The sequence below is a fragment of the Haplochromis burtoni genome, unplaced genomic scaffold, assembly GCF_018398535.1.
Source record: "Haplochromis burtoni strain Fernald_Lab_line unplaced genomic scaffold, NCSU_Asbu1 Contig_2, whole genome shotgun sequence".
Lineage (NCBI taxonomy): Eukaryota > Metazoa > Chordata > Actinopteri > Cichliformes > Cichlidae > Haplochromis > Haplochromis burtoni.
In genome coordinates, this window is record NW_024582363.1 from 3,883,973 (window position 1) to 3,902,628 (window position 18,656).

General features: G+C 40.0%; 2 protein-coding genes across 7 annotated transcripts in view; one reads left to right on the top strand and one right to left on the bottom strand.

The window, feature by feature from the left end:
• The window catches only part of adcy7 (adenylate cyclase 7), a 65,374-nt gene extending 62,762 nt beyond the window's left edge, over positions 1-2,612 (top strand). For all 4 annotated transcript variants that reach the window (XM_005912982.3, XM_005912983.3, XM_042218341.1 and 1 more), the window contains 2 exons: positions 754-878; positions 1,305-2,612. In XM_005912982.3, coding sequence (XP_005913044.1) covers positions 754-878; positions 1,305-1,451 — 272 coding nt within the window. In that variant the 3' untranslated portion in view covers positions 1,452-2,612. The remainder of the gene's footprint in view (positions 1-753; positions 879-1,304) is intronic.
• Position 2,613: 1 nt separating this feature from the next.
• On the bottom strand, positions 2,614-18,043 carry brd7 (bromodomain containing 7). Of its 3 annotated transcripts, none has more exons than XM_005912984.3 (17): positions 17,908-18,043; positions 17,329-17,522; positions 17,129-17,222; positions 16,984-17,041; positions 16,679-16,823; positions 16,075-16,185; positions 14,507-14,676; positions 13,665-13,779; positions 11,297-11,372; positions 10,544-10,651; positions 10,319-10,454; positions 9,331-9,442; positions 9,165-9,212; positions 8,411-8,492; positions 6,696-6,839; positions 2,895-3,035; positions 2,614-2,801 (listed from the first exon to the last, which is right to left on the bottom strand). In XM_005912984.3, the coding sequence occupies exons 1-17, from the start codon at positions 17,954-17,956 to the stop codon at positions 2,737-2,739; spliced, it is 1,848 nt and encodes a 615-aa protein (XP_005913046.1). In that variant the 5' UTR covers positions 17,957-18,043; the 3' UTR covers positions 2,614-2,736. The 3 variants fall into 3 exon arrangements, with proteins under 3 accessions (XP_005913046.1, XP_014188899.1, XP_042074287.1); XM_042218353.1 differs by having other exon boundaries at positions 2,654-2,796; XM_014333413.2 differs by lacking the exon at positions 9,165-9,212.
• Between the last annotated feature and the right edge of the window lie 613 nt (positions 18,044-18,656).

Here is an 18,656-nt window from a genome sequence, read left to right on the forward strand (position 1 = left end):
TGGCTTATATCGTGATAGATATCGTTATCGCCTGAAATGAAAAAAACATATCGTGATATGAAAAAATCTCATATCGCCCAGCTCTAATTCAAACCCAGTAGGCGTGTTTTTCAAACAGTTCATATTATATTTTGAATCCATCTGATTCAGAATACCTGCGTATGCTGATTTGAAGCTTGTGTTTCTGCCGGTGCCCATAGTCTTGCATTTATCAGAGTTAGACAGTAGAGGTACCGTTTTATATTGGTTTAAAATACACAGAATTTCTCAATTTGTTTCATTTCAGTAGCGTGATCAGTTGTGAAGTCTTTGCACTGAAACATCTTAATAATTACTATGAACTTTTACATTTCTATCATGTTTTCAAAGCAAATCCTACTCTGTTTTAGACTCACCATGTCTTTAAGAGCAGTTACAGTATTGTCTGTGTCTTTTAGTCAGGTACTTCAGCATCTGCTGCACAAAAGCTTTTCTTTTAAAAATTTATGGGCCACTCAGAAAATTTCTCTTGTGGTCTAATGGCCTTGATTATAAACTGGTTGCAAACTAGCAGCACTGTATTAATGCATTAAAATGTTTCTTTTATTTCTTCCTAATATTTCGCCTTTTCTGGTACCCCTGATCCTCTGTCACCGCAGCCTTACATTTTCATTCCATTTTACCTCTATAAACACTGCACATGAACTTTACAGACTTTATTATAAAATACAGTATTAAACTTTAACATATTGGGGGCTTGTTTTTCTTCCACAGGAATTAATCATGGCCCAGTGATAGCCGGAGTAATCGGAGCAAGGAAACCTCAGTATGACATCTGGGGCAACACAGTCAATGTAGCCAGCAGAATGGAGAGCACTGGAGAGCTGGGAAAAATCCAGGTATGTTCTTTAAGGTCAAATGGTCACTTCTCACACAGCATATCTCAACATTTACAAAAGATCCAATTTCGAACTGGACTCGGGTTTTATTTTCCTTACCTATCTCAACTGCTGCAAAAATAAACTCCTCCTGTCCTTAACCAGCCACGAGAACAACCTCTGAGAAAACCGTTACATTGTTTCTTTCTCTTCCAATTGCACTTTATGCTCTGTATCACATTTATTGGCAGATCAAAAGCTATTCATGCTTTAACTTGAGAAAATATGTAAATTACTTTGGAATCAAAGCCATTAGCAGAGACAAAGTGCCACCTGAGATGCGTATTGTTTAATGTAGTCACGGGAAAACGATTTTGCTGCAGGGAAGGTCTCGCATTGAATTTGTGCTAATCCAATTTCCTTTCCGTTTGCTTTGCCTGCTTTCAGGTAACAGAGGAAACATCTGTCGTGTTGCAGGACCTGGGCTACTCATGCGAGTGTCGAGGACTAATCAATGTGAAGGGCAAAGGGGAGCTCAAAACTTTCTTTGTGTGCACCGATATGAGCAAGCAGCAAGGTATGGGTCTGAGCTGAGGCCAGGTCAATGCTGCAAAAAGAACTGGGGACAAACTAGTTTACAGACTTCTGCTGGTCACACATGCGCACCTGCTAGCTGCGTTCCTGTGATGTTACTGAATTAAGGATTTTTAAAGGAACTGCTTATTTGCTGTGTGGTGGATATTGCATTCAACACCCAGCATCTCATGGTTGGATCAGGAGATGACTGAGGAGATGGTCAGTATGTACAATCACCATCTTTTTCTAGTCACAAACACATTGACACAAGTGATCGATCACTTTTGTACTATTTTCCATGTCTGTAATTTTATGTGATAGAAAAAAACGTGTATTGTACTAAAGCCAAATGCAGTTGAGATTTTGGATGTCCATTTTGGTCTTTTAAAACAAAAAATAAGAGGGGGAAAAATCTCCAGTGGATTCTGTTTGAATCTGAAAGTTGTATGGGTTTCGTTTTGAGAGGCGATGGACACTGTTGCTGTTACTGTGTAATGAGCCAGACATAAATGTGTTAAGCTGTTTCAATGTCAGAAACCAGCTGTGCAGAAGACAGGGAAACTTCTCTTGCTCCCATCTGTAGAAGTAAATCTAGAAAGCTTTACTTTGTGGCTAAACTGCAAATCCTGAAGCAGATTAAGATTAGGTTTCCATCACTTTGTGGTCTTTATGTGACCTTTTAGGAATTCCAGCTGTGCTGTTTGGCCTTAGGAACAATAATTTAATATTAAGGTACGTACTGTATTTCAGGAGGAAATACATTTTCTTTATGTATGCCATCTGTGTAAGTGTTTAATCTGCTCAGATAAGAAATCAATTTTCAGCATCTTTGCCTGCCTGTCTCCATATATGCTGCGATGAAGGGTATCTGTGACGCTCTCTTCGATGTCCTCGATCTGTGTGATCTAACAACCTGCCTGCTGTGAATGTTTTTTCTGGCCCCAGCTCAGAGACCACTTAAACTGATCTGGATCACTTTCTGTGCCTCTGAAACTTGTCTTGTGGCCTTATCTTCTGAGACCAACATTTTGTCTGTAATTGTGGTTACATAATATTAACAACAATAATAATAATAATGTACTGGCCTTTCCGTGAACAAATGTGACATTGACTTTTGTACAGTTACAGAATGTAATAAATGTTTTAAGTCTGCAGTTTGTCACGCAGCGTTACACAAGAGCCAAGGTTGTTGGTTTTTATTAAAAAAAAGTTTATTGGCCGAAAAGCATACAAATGTAACACAAAAAGCACTTTTTGTACAAAACTTAAGTTATTACACTGAATGAGAGTGTTTGGAATTTCATTACACAGCGATAACTGGAACCACATCTGGACAACTGGTCTCCATGGCTTCAGCCGTGTCCTGCACTGAAAACGTGGAAAAGTTCTCGTCTGCAATTTTCTGTTTTTTGTAAGGTTACATACTGCATTTGACACAACTTAAGAGAAACTGCCTTTTACCTGTAGTGAGGTCTATGAAGAGCTCAGGTGGGTCTGGAGGGGCAGCAATGCCCATGGCCTTCCTGATGCCGTAGATACTGCTGACATCACATGGGGCCACCTGACTAGTCAGCTCAGCCAAGTTTGATGTCACCTTCTCAGCTGTAAAGGTAGGAGGATGAACGTGAAGATAGCAGGAAATTAAGATATTAAGAAAAAGCAGATTTTTTTTTTTTTTTTTAAAAACAAAAACAAAAAACAGATGTATGACTGGTTGTATTTACCAGGCCTACATCTGGTTATTTTTTTGTTTGTTTGTTTTAATCTATATATCTATTGATACTCTGACTTGGATCAGCTGCTGTTTGTTTTTGCAGCTCCAAACATGTTGGCAACAGAGTGTCCTCTGGTGGGCAAAACAGACAACACTCATATTTGAAGGGTGTTTCTCACATCTCTCCTTTACTTTAATTTTCATTTATTAACTGTTGAATACACAGATACAGACGTATCAACAAATTGCTAATAATGTTAAATGTGATGGCAGGAGCATGCTGCTGACATGTTTAACATGGTGACAACACTTGAGGCAAGATAACGGAACTGCTATTAACCTTGTTATTATATTATATTAATTAAATTATCCTACATTTTAATGGTGAACTGAATAAAGAAATAGCTTCCTGCCTTTACACTTAACATGATTTGATTGGCTGGTGCCTGTATTGGCATTCTACATGACTAACTATTAAGTTATCAGTACAAACGGCGAGCGAGAGAAAGAAAGAAAACAGATATGAACTGAACCACATTTCTTAAGAACTGTTACATCCATTACAAAATGTCACTTTACAGGAAGTGACCTCAGCAAAAACAAGCTGATATGTTGATACATGTTGATAGCTGGAAGTGGCTTAAATATATGGTTTAAATGCTCTAACATGGAAAGGAAGCAATCAATGAATCATCCTAAATCAGTGAGTCAACTGATGGGCAGGTTTGCGAAATTTTATTTAAACAAAAAGAAATTCATTTCATTCTTGTCCTATTGTAAGATAATCAGCCTAGTGTGGCTGACTGTACTTACAGTAATTGACCTTTCTTATTTAAAGTCTCCTACATTTTGATGCTGAACTAAATAAGGAACTAGCTCCCTCGGCTTAATTTGATTGGTTGGTGCCTGTGCTGGCATTCCACAAGGCTATCTCTTAAGTTATCAGAACAATACTTGTTACAGCATGTAACAATTCAGTTCAGCACTGCATGAAGTCACACCATCCTAAGAAACAATTTACCGAGTAAAGAGGTTATTTTAAACACAAAAGTATTAAATGGTGATCAAGGACAACCGTTTATCTGAAAACCCTATTAATTGTAAATATAGCCTATGAAATTAGGTCGCTTTTTAATTTTATAAAGTCATCTGAAATAGAGAGCTACGTATTGCCATTCAGCATAAAAGTTCTTTTCCACAAAATGTGTCTCTTAACCTCTTAAGCCCCAAGGGGGTTTCTGAGCTTCCTGCTCAAAAATGTAATGCCCAAATTTAATTGATTATTTCTCTGCAATTACAAACTCTGTCCTTACAATCTTGGTATCAAAATAAAGCTAACACTTGGGAAATTTCATCAGAGGTGTAAATATTGAAGCAGATATTATTACTGTGTCAAAGTTACTGAGACTGGAACACAGAAAAAGTAACTAGATTTTATCCTCGCCTATTTTATTTTTTTTTTGTAATTTTTGGCTTATAACCCTTTTAAAAATATGACTCAGATCACATTTGGTTCCAGAAATTCAGTAACCAACATATAAACATCATCTGTGCAAAGATTTGTTTCTAAAGTGAAACAGTGAAAAAAATTACAGCCCTGTCAATACATGAATATCCAGATGTTGTACAAAAATGTCCAATTTTGGCACAATTGTACACCATGCCAGTTGATTTTTTAGGTATTAAAGAGCAGAAATTAATAAGGCCTAAAAATGCTTTTTTTAAAAAAAAATATATTTTTGAAGAATTAACCACACATTTACATGGTAATGGCCCTTTTCTGCAGTGCACATAGAGCGTTTGATTGGCCTCTGCCCCTTTTAAACTCCGAGGGGCTGTAACTTTGGTTTCTTTTGGTCAATTTGCGTGATTGACACCTTTTTAATCGTTTGAGCCAATAGATTCACTTCAAAAGCCACGTTCACGTCACTTCAACCATTTAGACGTTGTAATGCTAAAACCCACGTGGGCCCAAATTTACTGCATGTTGCGTCTGTCCAGTCACGTGTCTGCAGGTGGGTCTAAAATGGAGGTTGTTGACGGAAAACAGCTCTGATGCGGCTAGGTAGGCATGGTAACTACTGGTAATCACGTGGCTACCAGCGAAAAATAACGGAGGAAATCGGGACGGTAAGCCAATTTCTGTCTTAGCGCATTTGCGCCGCTGTGTGTTTTTGTGGTCTTCTTTTGCGGCTCATTCAGTGAATTTTGGTCTGATCGTGGTGAAACTTGGTGTGTGGAGTCAGTGATAGCCCTGGAAGCTAACCAGCCCATCTTTAGCCGGTTACATGAAGTCTGTAGAATTTCTGGTTCGGTTTGTTTAACGGACTTCTGCGCATTTACGTAACTGCTCGTTTCACGGCTTGTTTTCGGTGTGTTTGGTGGCTGTAGAAATGGTTTATATGACATTTTGCGCAGAGTCTGAGGTTTCTGTGGATACCACACATGTCTGGACTTATATTTCTCAACCAGCGTTATAATCGATTAAACGTGATCTCCTCCTTTTTGCCCCCGGTACCGGGGGGGTGGGGTTTAAGTGGTTAAAAAAGAAGTTTTGGCACAGGTTACATCAAAATGTGTTTTTTTTCCCCGCTGGGTTCACTCTTTTAAAGACAGCAGACCAATGGATGCCCTTTTTAACTGTAATTTAGATATAAGATCTTGGATGGCAGAAAACGTTTTACAGCTTAACCAGGACAAGACTGAAGTTTTAATCATCGGTCCTGAGGCTCAGAGAGAGAAACTCTTGTCTAAATTACAGGCATTTTCACTATGTCCTTCTCTACAAGTGACAAACCTGGGTGTTATTTTTGACTCCGAGCTTGGGTTTATCCCACATATTAAACATGTAACCAAAATTGGATTTTATCATCTAAAAAATATAGCCAGAGTCCGCCCTATTCTCTCTCGGGCCAACACGGAGATGTTGACACATACTTTTATTACCAGTGGCATTGATTACTGTAATGCCCTGCTCTCTGGTCCCCCCCAAAAATAATATTTCACCTTTACAGCTTTTACAAAACTCTGCAGCTTGTGTGCTGACGAAGACCAGAGGGCGGGCCCACATTACACCGGTTTTAGAATCGCTGCATTGGCTCCCCGTGTGTTTCAGGATCGATTTTAAAGTTCTTTTATTGGTTTTTAAATGTCTTAATGGTCTTGGGCCTTCTTATCTCTCACATTTGCTTTTACCATATGAACCCTCGCGGACCCTGAGGGGGGATGTGTATGTATGTATGTATGTATGTATCCATGATCATTTATGTTAATGAGAGTGTGGGGAGTGAGTTGGAGGGCGGGGTGGGCTGCTTTTAACCATGTAAAGCACTTTGTGCTACATTTCTGTATGAAAAGTGCTTTATAAATAAAGATTGATTGATTGAAAGAAAAATATTCTGGAAAGGGGGTCCCAGTGATCTGAATCAGGCCAATGTCTACCACACCTGTGAAGGATGCAGGCTACAGAGGTAAATGAAGTGTTGTTCGAGGTCTACAGCTGACTTTAGTGGAAGAACAAAGACGCCCATGCACTATGAGGCTCTTACCCAGCTCCAGCTCCTTGGCAGTCGGGGCCAGCAAGCAGATCATGTTTGGTGGCTGCTTGGCACTCAGACGTTCCCTCTGAACTTCCTGCAAGTTGCGCAGGAGCTTTGTAGTCTCGTCCAATTTCTGCTGGATGTTCAGGGCTTCTGTGTGAGGGAAGGAGAACACGCAGCAAGTAAATACTTCCTCTGAGTTCCTCCAGTTACCTTCTGGTAACCCCCCCGCAAATCATTTCTTTCTAACACAATATAGCCACTGTTTCTGAGCCCTGACACAGACCCATGGGTTCTCGTGTTACATTAATACTCGAAGGTGCCGAAAGCTGATGACAGAAGAATTCTAGAAAGATCTCAAAGGAAACATAATAGGACGATGGACAGCTAATATGTCGCTCAAACAGTTTTAGACATTAAAATGTTTACATTATGTACTATCTTGACAGAACAATGAGCCACGGTACACTTATGTATATACATAGGGAGAACAAATATAATAAATAATGGCCATGAATTTTAAAAAGTACCATGACAGATTTTTCATCATATCCCCAATACTATGTGAACTTGTAGTTTTCTGATTCTCATTTCTCTTCTCATCAGCATGAGGCAGGTCCTTAAACTGCCTGTAGTGCCACAATTCTTCTTATTTCCTGCCATCAAGAAAAGGCATTAAAAATATTTCTGCTGAGTTAAAAATTAATACCACTAAGAAGGAAAATAAATCCCTTTTTGATTGTCATACCATCGAAGAACGATGGGAAGCCAGTGGGGACATTAACAGTGCATTCATGCAGAATAATTGAAAAGATACATTCCCATGTTGGCTTTGTCATCTCAGTTTTATTTAAATAGCAACAGCATTCATCCAAAGGTACTTTTAATCTTAAAGATAAAGATCCTGCAAAAAAATTGGGACTAAGAATTATGACACGAGAACTGAAGGTCTGCAAACTTGTATCATAATTCCATCATGCTCTATCACAATATCCATTGTAGGATGTTAATGCTCAGGTAGATCCTGGTAGTCTGGTGAGTGCTGTGATATTTAAAGATGTTTTTTTTCTCCAGGTAAATTTCAGTATTTTGATGATCATGTTTATGATTAAGTGACGTTCCCTGTGGTAAAAAACAAAAAAAGGGCTGTTTTCCCTACTGCCCATTTCCCTAAAAAAAACAACAACAACAACAAAAAACTCCCCAAAAAACAACAACCAAAACCCAGGTATGAACTGAACCACTTAAGAATTGTTAGGGTCAGGGCTGTAGTGACTGAAAGTTTCCTGTGGATGTAGATCTACATGTGTATGTAGATGTAGAACATTAGGTGCTTGATTTTGGCAAAATATTTCATCACAATTACTAAGGTCACAAGTTTTTGATCATGTAATTAATACAGATCCAGGGCTGAGGACCGGGCAGTGACAAAAGATGAACTAAATGAGTCCATCAGTGTAATTTGGGCTTTTAGGTGGGAAAAAAAAAAGTGGAGGTGCCTGAATGACAAAACGAGCATGATTGCGAAACAGAATTCGGCACAATAAGCATTTTATCTTAATCAGCTTGTTTTCATCATGGAAAGATGAAAAGTATTAATGACATGTGTTTATAGTGCTTGCTAAAGGAACCAAATTAAACATTTTAAAGATGTTCTGATCATTCCTAAAAGTGTAATTAGCTGCAACTTTAAATACAGAAAAAAAAAAAGTCAGACGTTTTACCCTCAGAAAGCTCCTCAGTCATCTGCAGGCCTGCAGCAGAGCGCAGGAAATCCAGTCTGTCAGATGTTTGGGGGTCAGCTACCTACCAAAGACAGAGGGGAAACAACATGGTTAGTTAGATTAGAAAAATGCATTCCACACTGGACATAAAAGGGAACATCACAATCTTTTGAAGCTTCTTTTGTCATGCTACTTCTTCACTACAATAAAATCAGGCCTAATCAAAAGCTGCAACACTCGAGCAGGGGATGAGAGTAAACTGGAGGGCGGCCAAAAACAGCAAGAAGCTAGCACAGAGGGCCGCTGTTTGTCTGACGGTGGGCCCCTGCTCTGGTTTCCTCTACTGCTCTGAGGAGCGATTCAGCTTCACAGTCAGTGGGCAGTAGAGGAAAACAGTCCTCTCAAAATTCTCCAACAGCGGGCCTTGAGCATGTAGTACTGCTGTGTTTTAAAAGGAAATGTTCTTTCCATCCTTACGCCAGGCCCCTGCTATGTTGACACAGCTGGTGGATGCAGCAGTCATCAGCTGAGGCCATCTAGAACACAAATTAAATCCATGGGGTATAATGGAGGAGCACGTGATATGCTTTGCACTGAACAGCAGCAGCTTCAAAAGCAGTGCTGATGAGGATGAGTGGCTCCGGTTTTGTATTACATAGCGAACGCTGGCACTCGTCACTCGACTCACCTCACGCACATTTCTATTACATGCTGCACATTTTTTGATCAGGGTTTCAGCTCCAGATTCTCTCACCTCCACGGTATCCTTGTCCTCTTGTATATTTGACAGCTGCTCTACTTGCTGGAGGAAAAAATGACAAAAAACCCCCCAAAGCAAAACAAAAACATTCATTTAGTCAACTGGAAGACTTTCCTGTCCTGAAACAAAAAACAACAAATGACGTCAGAGAAAAGCTTACTTGCTCGGTGTCCTTCAGGATTCTTGAATGCTCTCCGTTTGTCACTGCATCCAGGAGGTTGTCTGCCAGTTTGTACACATACTCTTCTGATTTGGCCAGGAACTCTGACAAGCTGCCAAACAACCAACCAAATGAAACTTTACTACAGTTATTTCCTATGCAGCAGCGGTGTAAAAGTCTGAATCATTTTGTTGACTGAGAATAATGACAAGTAGTTGATATTGACACTCCTGCAAATTGGTGGAAAAATAACTGCACCTCCTACACAACCAGTCAAATAAGGACGTGCTACTAATGGTAATTAAAGATTTTCATTAATTTGTAAACAAAAATCATACTGTGCTTTTCCGTTTAGAGGAAAAAACAGACACAAGAGACAATGAGCATGTGGTAACAATAACCTAAATACATATAGTAATATGTACTAGTCCCAGTTTCCCTTGGCCCCTTGGAAAAATTGATTGCTCCCCCCCCCCCTTTTTTTTTTAAATCACCTTGCATTTACTGAACTTTTCAGTTGAATGATTTAAGGATCAACCATATATATATGTATTTCCTTAAAATTCTCCTAAAAATTATGTAGACAAATAAAATTGAAATTAAAATCCTGTCATGGATAACTAATGGTCCCCACTGACTGCAGCAGTCATCATAGAACGAGCCCATGTAGCTTCACCTACTCAAACCTTTTTGTGGCTTTTATATTCCCTAGATCTTTTTCATTCTGAACACTTTGGAGTTCCACAAGATGTACCAACCTGTTATGAGCATGAACATCATGAGAGAATAAAACAGAAACAAGATGAAACTGAAGTTTACGAAGAGATGAAGGGTTTGAGTCAGGGTGAGGCTCCGCTTACAGTTTACCTCCTCCTGATACAGAAAATCCAGTGGAAAAAGAGGAACATCTGGAAAGTAATCAGTGAGGAATGCCTCGCTGCGTAAAAGACACAGAGCTCGGGTCCTTATACAGACACGCTGTTCATACCTGTCTGAGCCCTGCAGGCTGGACTCGTCTCCATAGAGAGAGTAGATAAGGTCAGAATCTTCCTTGCTGATGTTGGCGAAGCTGGAGTCGTAGGTTGGCGCGTAGGAGGTGAATGGCCCATAGTTCATGTAGGACACTGTGGAAAGTGCCGCACACAGATAATTTATTGTCTTTCCTTTGAGACTCTGATATCAACAATATGGAGAAACAAAGGTAGAACCATACCTGGGGTGATCCTGTTCCTCTTGTCCTCCCTGAAACCCTGCAAGGTGTTCACACCGCTCTGCAGCCGGTTGGACATCATGCCGAGTTTCACAGGACAATAACCCACATCTGCAACAGCAAACACAGTTTTTTTTTTCCCCCCTCAAGTCTCTGGCTGCATCATCATTTCTTTTATAGGTCTGGAAATACTAATCAACCATTAAAATTTCCCAGTCATAGTTTACAGAAATTAAAATCAAAGAAGCCAAAGGAAACTTATATTTCGCTTTTTTGTGTATAAGATGTTGTTGTGTAAAGTGGATTTATTATGCTTCTATATTTGTATTTTTGGACTTCAAGAGTGGTGCAGCCTTTCAGTTCATCCACGGCCAGAGCTTACAACAGAAGCTGATGGTGTTTTCATTTATAACTGTGTGGGCTGCAGTGATGGAGTCGTGTAGTTACATTTCTAGGGTTTCAGAACATTTTGCGCTTATAATGTCTCTGTGATGTAGATTTAACACAGAAGTATAACTCCAACTGAAAACAGACTGTTTTAGCTCCTCTTTCTTTAAGCTGTTTCCTTCTGATTGGTTGTCCTACATAAACCCCTTTGACTCAAAATTCAAGCCTGCACTTTTGGCCTAAAAGGATTAATGGTATATGTGCTGATCTTTTTACATTAAAGCCATATTCAATATGAACATCCACCGCTGTGGCAAATTGTAATAATTGGTCTAATTGCGCTCTTTTATAGTTCCAAAATGGTCTCACCTCCTGCTGAGGGATCTGCTGGGTTGAGGATAGCCAGAGTGGTGGAGCCATCTGACTTCCGCCTTGCAAACTCCAACTACAAAACAAACAGTGATAGTGAAAGAGGAATAAAAATAATGAGAAAATATTACATTATTGGATTCTAGTTAATTAGATAAGACACAATGGACATCAGATAAATAACCAGCACTGACTCTACAACATCGTCTCCAGAGTCTAAAACAAAAAAGAAGGTGTGGATATATTTTAAACTGGGGCCCTTACTGGTTTTTAAACACAAAGCCTAATTTTTAAAGTAGAGCGCCAAAGCTCTTTTGGCAAAACAAAAGCGGCAAAGCATTTTTATTCATGCTCTAAATCTCTGTGGTCACTGACTGCACACACAGCCTGTAAAAATAATAACAGTGAGCACTGATTACATCACAAAACTGTCCAGAAGATGTAACTCAAGTCTTTTCAACCTTAAGCAGCTGTTCTGTAATTCTAAAGAAATTACAAAAATGTGAAGTAAAAAAACAGAAACTATTCTTCCACTATGATCTGTTTATTAATAAAAGGAAACATCAGTATATCTTGATTCAACTTTATGGGCCAAAATTCCTAAATGGGGCAAAATAGCGAGTGAGCGCAATTGCCAAATAGCGCTAAAGTTCAAAAGGTTAACAACTCTTACAATTTTGTCCATTTGTAAATATTGAGAGAACTTTTTTTTCTGGTGCAACATATTAGTAAATCTGGCCCTATGGGGTTAAACGAGGATCTGCTGGGGTTAGTTGGTTCGCTTTGTCTTACTTTTTTCCCTCACTGAGAAGAAAAAAAGAAAACATAAGTAAATATTTACAAATATTTACATCACCCACTCGTTCCCGGTGGGTGATGGGCTTCGCCAGGGCTGCCCTTTGTCTCCGGTTCTGTTCATAATTTTTATGGACAGGATTTCTAGGCGCAGCCAAGTGGCGGAGGGCTTTCGCTTTGGTGGCCTCAGAATCTCATCTCTGATTTTTGCAGATGATGTGGTTCTGTTGGCTTTATCGGGTGAGGGCCTCCAGCTCGCACTGGAACGGTTCGCAGCCGAGTGTGAAGCAGCGGGAATGAGGATCAGCACCTCCAAATCCGAGGCCATGGTTCTCAGCCGGAAAAGGGTGGAGTGCCCACTCCGGGTCGGGGATGAGTTCCTGCCCCAAGTGGAGGAGTTCAAGTATCTCGGGGTCTTGTTCGCGAGTGATGGGAGAAGGGAGCCGGAGATCGACAGACGGATTGGGGCTGCAGCTGCAGTAATGCGGACGCTGCACCGGTCCGTCGTGGTGAAGAGGGAGCTGAGTGTAAAAGCGAAGCTCTCAATTTACCAGTCGATCTACGTCCCTACCCTCACCTATGGCCACGAGCTGTGGGTAGTGACCGAAAGAACGAGATCGCGGATACAAGCGGCAGAAATGAGCTTCCTCCGAAGGGTGGCTGGCCTCTCCCTTAGAGATAGGGTGAGAAGTTCGGCCATCCGGGAGGGGCTCAGAGTAGAGCAGCTGCTGCTCCACATCGAAAGGAGCCAGCTGAGGTGGTTCGGGCATCTGACAAGGATGCCCCCTGGGCGCCTCCTGGGCGAGGTGTTCCAGGCATGTCCCACCGGGAGGAGGCCCGGGGCAGACCCAGGACACGCTGGAGAGATTATATCTCTCGGCTGGCCTGGGAACGCCTTGGTGTTCCCCCGGACAAGCTGGAGGAGGTGGCTGGGGAGAGGGAGGTCTGGGCCTCTTTGCTTAGGCTGCTGCCCCTGCGACCTGGCCCCGGACAAAGCGGATGAAGATGGATGGATGGATGGATATTTACAATTTATATGTAATGGAAATCTGAAAGGATTAATATATGTCTCATATTAGATTTTCCTTATCTAATCTACAATGACTTTTCTTAATCCTGCTTCTTCTCATGTCTTTCTCATCTACCCTTCAGATCATTTCATTCAATTACTGCTTTCAACTTTAAACAAGCTCTTGCTGACTACGTAATCTAAAGCGAGTTAAATTGAATCCGCACTTAAGTGTAAACAATTGGGAGTTATGCTTAAGAAATTACATTTCCGCTATACATGAGTTTAACTTCTCCTTTCCATGGTTACTATTTTGATTCATAAGATAACCATAATGCAAAATACTGCGTTATACTGTGTGATAATGTATTTAGTGTTGGAAATTTTGTCTAAATCAGTAAAAACTGCTTAAGATTTATGAGCAAGTCATTCCACAAAGTTATTTAGAACATTCTTAAGAGAATGGGACCTGTAATACCACAATGCCATCTGAAACATTATGATCTAAAAGATCAGATATATCAGTTTGAAAGCGTGTTCTTGTGTTTAACCCTGTTTTCTCACATCAGACTGCAGCACTCTGTTGGACAGCTTTCCTCCAGACTTCTCAATGACCTTGCGTATTTCCTGAAGCTCTTTCTCTGCTTTTGCTGCTTCGTCCTTAGAGTCTTTGTCCTGTCTGCAAATGAAAAGCAAATTGAAAGATGCCAGATGATGAAACACTGTGACCGTGAATGTACTTTGTGGCAACAACAAAAAGTATACACACAGCAGAGAGGAAATTTGCAGGAGTTTTTCTGTTCATTGTATGCCCACAATCTGTGTTCATTGCTCAGATAATTTACCTGTAAGCTTTTGCTGACGTCAACGAACAGATTTTGAGACAGCATATTTTACGAGATAAAAGGTAACTGAATGAAAAACAGCCTACTACGTGGCTTTCTGGGGCTCGTCCTCTTATAGCGAGTCATAATAAAATGCATAATGTCAGCATACGGGTTCTGTTACATCACCAAGTTAAAACACAGCTGTAAAAGATGATAGCCAAGAGAAAACAAGCCCCAGCATGTCATCAGGCATTCCCCACATTCTCAGCCTCCAGCTCCACAGTGGAAAACAAGCTCACAGGAATCAACACGGTGCACTTATGGGAAACTGTTTCCACTCATATGCTGCATCTCTTCATATTTCTCAGTTCTGCTGATACAAATGTGAAACCTTCTACTCTTTTAATTTTACAAATATGTAATTGTGTCAGGCCAACTGTAATTTTAAGGGGTTAAAATATTGACAGTATGGTCAGGAGTATTATTAAAATCCCTCTTGCAGTCTGGGCTCTCCAAGCTACACTTAAATGTGGCATCAAGGCTTAAGGACACGTGTGCAAAGTCAACATGTGAAAGGACCTGGGAGTGCTGGGTGTCTGTGACCTCTCGCTGCTGTCTGTAGTCGCAGGTCCCTCCTTGTTCTGGTCCAGAAAGGTGCTCGTTTGTTCCTCAGATTTCAAAGGTTGTTTGGCAGAAGGGTCAAGACCAGCCATAAAATCTATGCTTTGCTTCAGGCTGTCCAGCCTTTCCTATTAGGGAAGGTGAAAAACATGCTTTTTACTTGGATTTAAGAAAGAGAAAAAAATAACCAAGGAGAAGAAAACTGTGGTGCTGAGTTTGTGAGCATCTGCTGCCCCCAACTGTTGCTTTGTTCCTAAAGCAAGGTTACAGCAGCCTGACTTACAGATTATTTTACAGCAGGCTATTTATCAGTAGAGAACACCTGGGTCCTTATTTGTGTGCTATTTTGGAACTTTTAGTACATAATTCACTTTTCTCCTGTCTCAATTATTGTAACTCACTTTTTATGTAAATGGCCTGTATTTGTATAGTGCTTTACTTAGTCCCTAAGGACCCCAAAGCGCTTTACACTACATTCATTCACTCACACATTCACACACTGGTGATGGCAAGCTACAATGTAGCCACAGCTGCCCTGGGGCACACTGACAGAGGCGAGGCTGCCGGACACTGGCGACACCGGGCCCTCTGACCACCACCAGTAGGCAACGGGTGAAGTGTCTCGCCCAAGGACACAACGACCCAGACTGTCCGAGCCGGGGCTCGAACCGGCAACCTTCCGATTACAAGATGAACTGCCAACTCTTGAGCCACGATCTTTAGATTACTATGAGCCTGTTTTCAAATTGTCCAGAATGCAGCAGCGCTGCTGCTCACAAAAACAAAACATTTTAGTTAATTTTAAAATGTTATTAATAACACATAAAGCCCTACATGGCCAGGCTCCTGTCTATATAACAGTGCTAGTGACACCACATTCCAACAACTGGCCTCTCCAGTCATCTGATTACAGTCTGTAAACTATTCCACACTCTTCTATTTTAAATCCAGAGACGACCAAGCTTTTGAGGTTGCAGCTCACTAACTTTGGTACACGCTTCCTTGTTTTTAAAAGACTAATGACAGCAAATTTTTTATATGTTAACTTTTCTTAAAATGTTTACCCCTTGTATGTAAGAATGAATGTAAGACTGTATGTTTCATTTTCTGTCTGTACTATTACTACGGAACTATGTGTTTTAAAAAGTGCCATTCAAATAATGTTATGGTTATATAATTATAAAAGAAAAATTGGTGCATATGAATGCAGTATGTTTGTGTGCATTTTTTTATTGCTGACAGATGTCTAAAAAAACTACAACAGCTAATGTGGACACAAATCGTCTTTACAACTTTAACATTACTGCAAAGTTTGTCATACATTAGGCTTTATAAAAATTTTGATGGACAAAAAATTATTTGAAATAATTATAAATAATAAATTTTTGGGGGCTTTCAAACTGAAGTTTTCTGTTATCATGTACACGGTTTTAAAATAAAGCTCCTTAATTTTTTAATACTTGATGAACCCAAATTACCCCCAAGTAAAAGAGGTCAAAGAAAATGACGGTCCAAGGTCACGATACCTGGCTCAAGATCTTCATTCCGGAATGTAACAGTTTCCGTGCTGCTTTGTGGTAGATTGTCTCAGGTTTGTTGTAAATCATGGCATTTTCACACATAATCCTGAAATCAACCTGCATCAATGACATGCGTAACATTTTAAAGCATGACAAATACAACAGCTTCTGTTAGTTAAAACACACTAAAAATGTGTTCAAATGTGGCCTTTAGGGAAAACACATATACTTAACATTTTTAACATGATTTAAATTTTTTTTGAATAAGATGAAGACATCATTGACAAAGTTTTAGCAGTTTGATTAAACAAAGAAGTATAATCTGCAAATTGCACTGAAGCTACTTGTCATCAAAGACAGGCAAAAAACATCAAGTATCAGAACATACATTAAGAAGGGAAAAAATACTAATTTTTTTCACCCAAAACAAGTATCATTAGTGGATGTGAAAGGACCTGGGAGTCCTCCATAAGCACCACGTCAGTGTGTCCTACAGTAAGCTAGAGTATCAGCAATTACAAGAGCTGTGTCTTTAAACTTGAAAGAACGGTTTTATTTATTTCTTCTAACCGAATGCAATAGTACAACTGGCAGTAACACAGACATGTACCTTGAGTTCATCCAGTGACTGGTAGCACTCTTTCTTTACTTTGTCCTTCATCGTACTGAAGTCCATGGGACGCTTGATGACTGCAGAGTAACCAGGAGCAATGAGGTCTGTCACTGGAAATGAAAAGAATGCGTTCGGGTCTTTCCTGCAGAGGAGACACAAACAGTTTTTAGTTGCAGAAATATCATTACCTAATGCGGTGAGTTGCTCACGTCATTATTTATAGATATTACTAAATGTCAAATAAAAATAAAAATGCAAATGCACAATTATCCCTGATCAATAGGTGATAAATGCTGCTGCACCTTTGGAGCTGCCTGATGAGCTGATTCAAAGCTTCCTGCAGAGGAGTCTGTTCTTTTTCTGTGGAAAGGAGCAAAATAACTTAAGATTCTTTCTGCAACCTTCAGAATAAGTGTTAGTATTAATTTGGGAAATATTTAACATTACCTTCCTGTTTATCAATCTCTGAACGTATAGGAGTCCTGCTCTGCTCCCGGTCATCATCTCCATCTGCATCCTGCCCTTTCTTCTTTTTAGTTACCTAAAATAAACAAACAAACATACATTAAATTCACACACACACACACACACACTACCCTTTTAAAATATAAATCTAAATTATCTATACCAACAGATATGATGTTTACCTTCTTCTTCCCCTTTTCCTCCTCTGGTGACCCAAAGCTTTTCTCTTTATCCTTTTTCTTCTTCTTTTTCTTGTCTTTGGGTTTGTCAAAGTCAGCCGGCTGTTCGTCATAAAAAGTGTCAAGGCTCGAGCTTCCTGCCGTCACTTCATTTCCGGACACTTTCAGCACCAGCTTCAGTGGTCTGTCTCCATATTCTGTACAAACAAATATCGATTAATTATCAAAATAATGGTGTGTGACTACAGTGAGAACATACGGCAGCTTAGGAAAGCTAGAAACAATAGCCGCTAACAACTAACTCGAAGTCATTTAACTTACGCTGCACGTCTAGCGAACAATGTATTGTATTCACACATCACCACCTCAGTATTATTATTTTTCATTTAAAAAAAATGATGGAAACGTGTAGATATCCATATAACTAAGTCGGGAAGGTAGTTTAGCAGTAAGCTAGTTTGCCAACTAGCTCTATTGTCGTGCTAACAGTGCTACAATACAAAAACACAGGGGCTACGAGTTAGTTTAAAATGTAAAAACGGTTTATTCTGATAAGCAGTTAAACTGTGTGGGATGAAATACCTTCATATCCATGCTTCTCGGACTTGTGCTTTTTGTGCTTCTTGCCCATTGTCTATGTTTTGGTCTGCACCGGCGGCTAACTGCTGTGGCTGAGCACTGTGGTAGCTGATGTAAAATTTCACCAGAGGCAGATACACTTGCAGCGTCACCTGTCGGTGCGGCGGTGGTAAAACCCATGTCTATGGGTACGACCGCCCTTCCAGCCGGAAGGAGGCGACATAACCTTTGAAATAAACTTCAATCACGGACCCAGGCCTGCATAACTGCCATTTGCCATGACACCCCCCCCCCCTTTTAAAATAACATATGATAATAATCGTTCACCTGGAGAAATCACTCAATCAATCTTAAGCCACATACAAATACAGGGAGCACATGTTAACCACACTCGTTATGTACTGATAATTCAGCACGCCTGAATCATATACAGAATGTCCATTTTCCTTTAATATATGGATAAGTAAAAAAATAAAAAATCGAGATGCTTAGAAGATATGTCCAACTCCAGTACTGTGAGTATAAACACATACAACAAGGGAAAGTTCATGATGAAAAGAAAAAATGTAGTATTGCACCTTTATGAAGCCAGGAAATTTGCAAGTGGCGCAATATTAGAAAAAACCTGAAGTAACAGCTTGTTTTTTCCTTTTTTTTAGTCCACTATAAATGTCACACAGTAAACATGCTGAGCTTTTCTTTCCTACAACCAAAGTTGGTCAAACTCAATGCTAAATTTAAAACACAGGTTT

Coding starts and splice junctions, on each gene's coding strand:
- brd7 (XM_005912984.3), bottom strand. CDS start 17,956: ATGGGCAAGAAGCACAAAAAGCACAAGTCCGAGAAGCATGGATATGAA. Junction 13,780..14,506: donor CAGACACCCAGCACTCCCAG/GTCCTTTCACAT, acceptor TTTCATTTGCAG/ACAGGACAAAGACTCTAAGG. Junction 11,373..13,664: donor ACAGAGTGCTGCAGTCTGAT/GTGAGAAAACAG, acceptor TTTGTTTTGTAG/TTGGAGTTTGCAAGGCGGAA.